The 950-nt window shown below is 32.4% G+C and overlaps 1 protein-coding gene across 1 annotated transcript; it reads left to right on the top strand.

Moving 5' to 3' along the window:
• Positions 1–278: 278 nt before the first annotated feature.
• LOC124888126 (sporamin B-like) lies at positions 279–935 on the top strand. Its single transcript, XM_047398519.1, has one exon. It carries the CDS (start codon positions 289–291, stop codon positions 823–825), a length of 537 nt encoding a protein of 178 aa, XP_047254475.1. The 5' UTR covers positions 279–288; the 3' UTR covers positions 826–935.
• Positions 936–950: the final 15 nt, after the last annotated feature.

The raw sequence follows: 950 nt of genomic DNA, 5'->3' as shown, positions 1-950 counted from the left end.
AATCAATTCTGAAAAAAATCAAGCATCTATAATGAAATGTCATTATAACGAGGTGTGCCGTAATAGAGAGGTCCGACTATACTATATTACTTACTTTCTAGTTTAATTATGTGTGACACATTAACTTTTTAATTTATTCTTAAAGAATTTATTATGGCCAATCAAACATCATCACATAAATTGAAATGAATAGCGTATGCATGTGTAATTGTTTATATACGTAGTCATGGATCTATAAATTGGACCTCCATAGAGCCTTTCTTAGACCATCAAAGAGTAGAAGTTACAATGAAGATCTTTGCGCTATTTCTCTCAATTGCATTATACTTTCTTCCCTTAGCCTTAACATTATCATCATCATCTTTTTCTTCAAATCATCTACTTCTTCCATCTCAACTTTCGAGTAGTAACGCAACAATACTTGACACTGATAAGAATCCAATCAAAGTAGGTGTCAAATACTATGTTTTATCAGCTAAAAGAGGCAAACGAGGTGGTCTTACTTTGTCTAAAGTTGTTAGTAGAGTTGTTTGTACACAAGACATTATCCAAGAAACAAATGAACTTAACAATGGCCTTGCTGTGGAATTCTTTCCTGCATATCCAAATAAAACTGGTGAACTCATTCTTAGTAACAACCCCATAAATGTCAAGTTCCATTTTTCTAGTAATGAGATATCACCTAATTGTACCAATTTTACTGTGTGGAAGTTGGATGAAAAGTATAGATATGTTGTTGGTCGAGGAATCCTAGGGGATTTAAAGAATATAGAGAACTGGTTTAGGATTTTTCCACGTCGATATGGCAACGGGTATATATTATAACTTCGATTGGTGATTTGTTTTTCTTACCTCTTTTTTTTTTCTCTCTCTAAATACTCTGTTAAAAAACTGACCTCTTTCAGTTTTTACTCTTAAAGGACATCTTGAGTACATTCCACATTTTTTTT

This window comes from Capsicum annuum, chromosome 10 (assembly GCF_002878395.1).
Source record: "Capsicum annuum cultivar UCD-10X-F1 chromosome 10, UCD10Xv1.1, whole genome shotgun sequence".
NCBI lineage: Eukaryota > Viridiplantae > Streptophyta > Magnoliopsida > Solanales > Solanaceae > Capsicum > Capsicum annuum.
The sequence above is the reverse complement of the archived record's forward strand: the minus strand, read 5'-3'. Positions and strand labels throughout refer to the sequence as shown.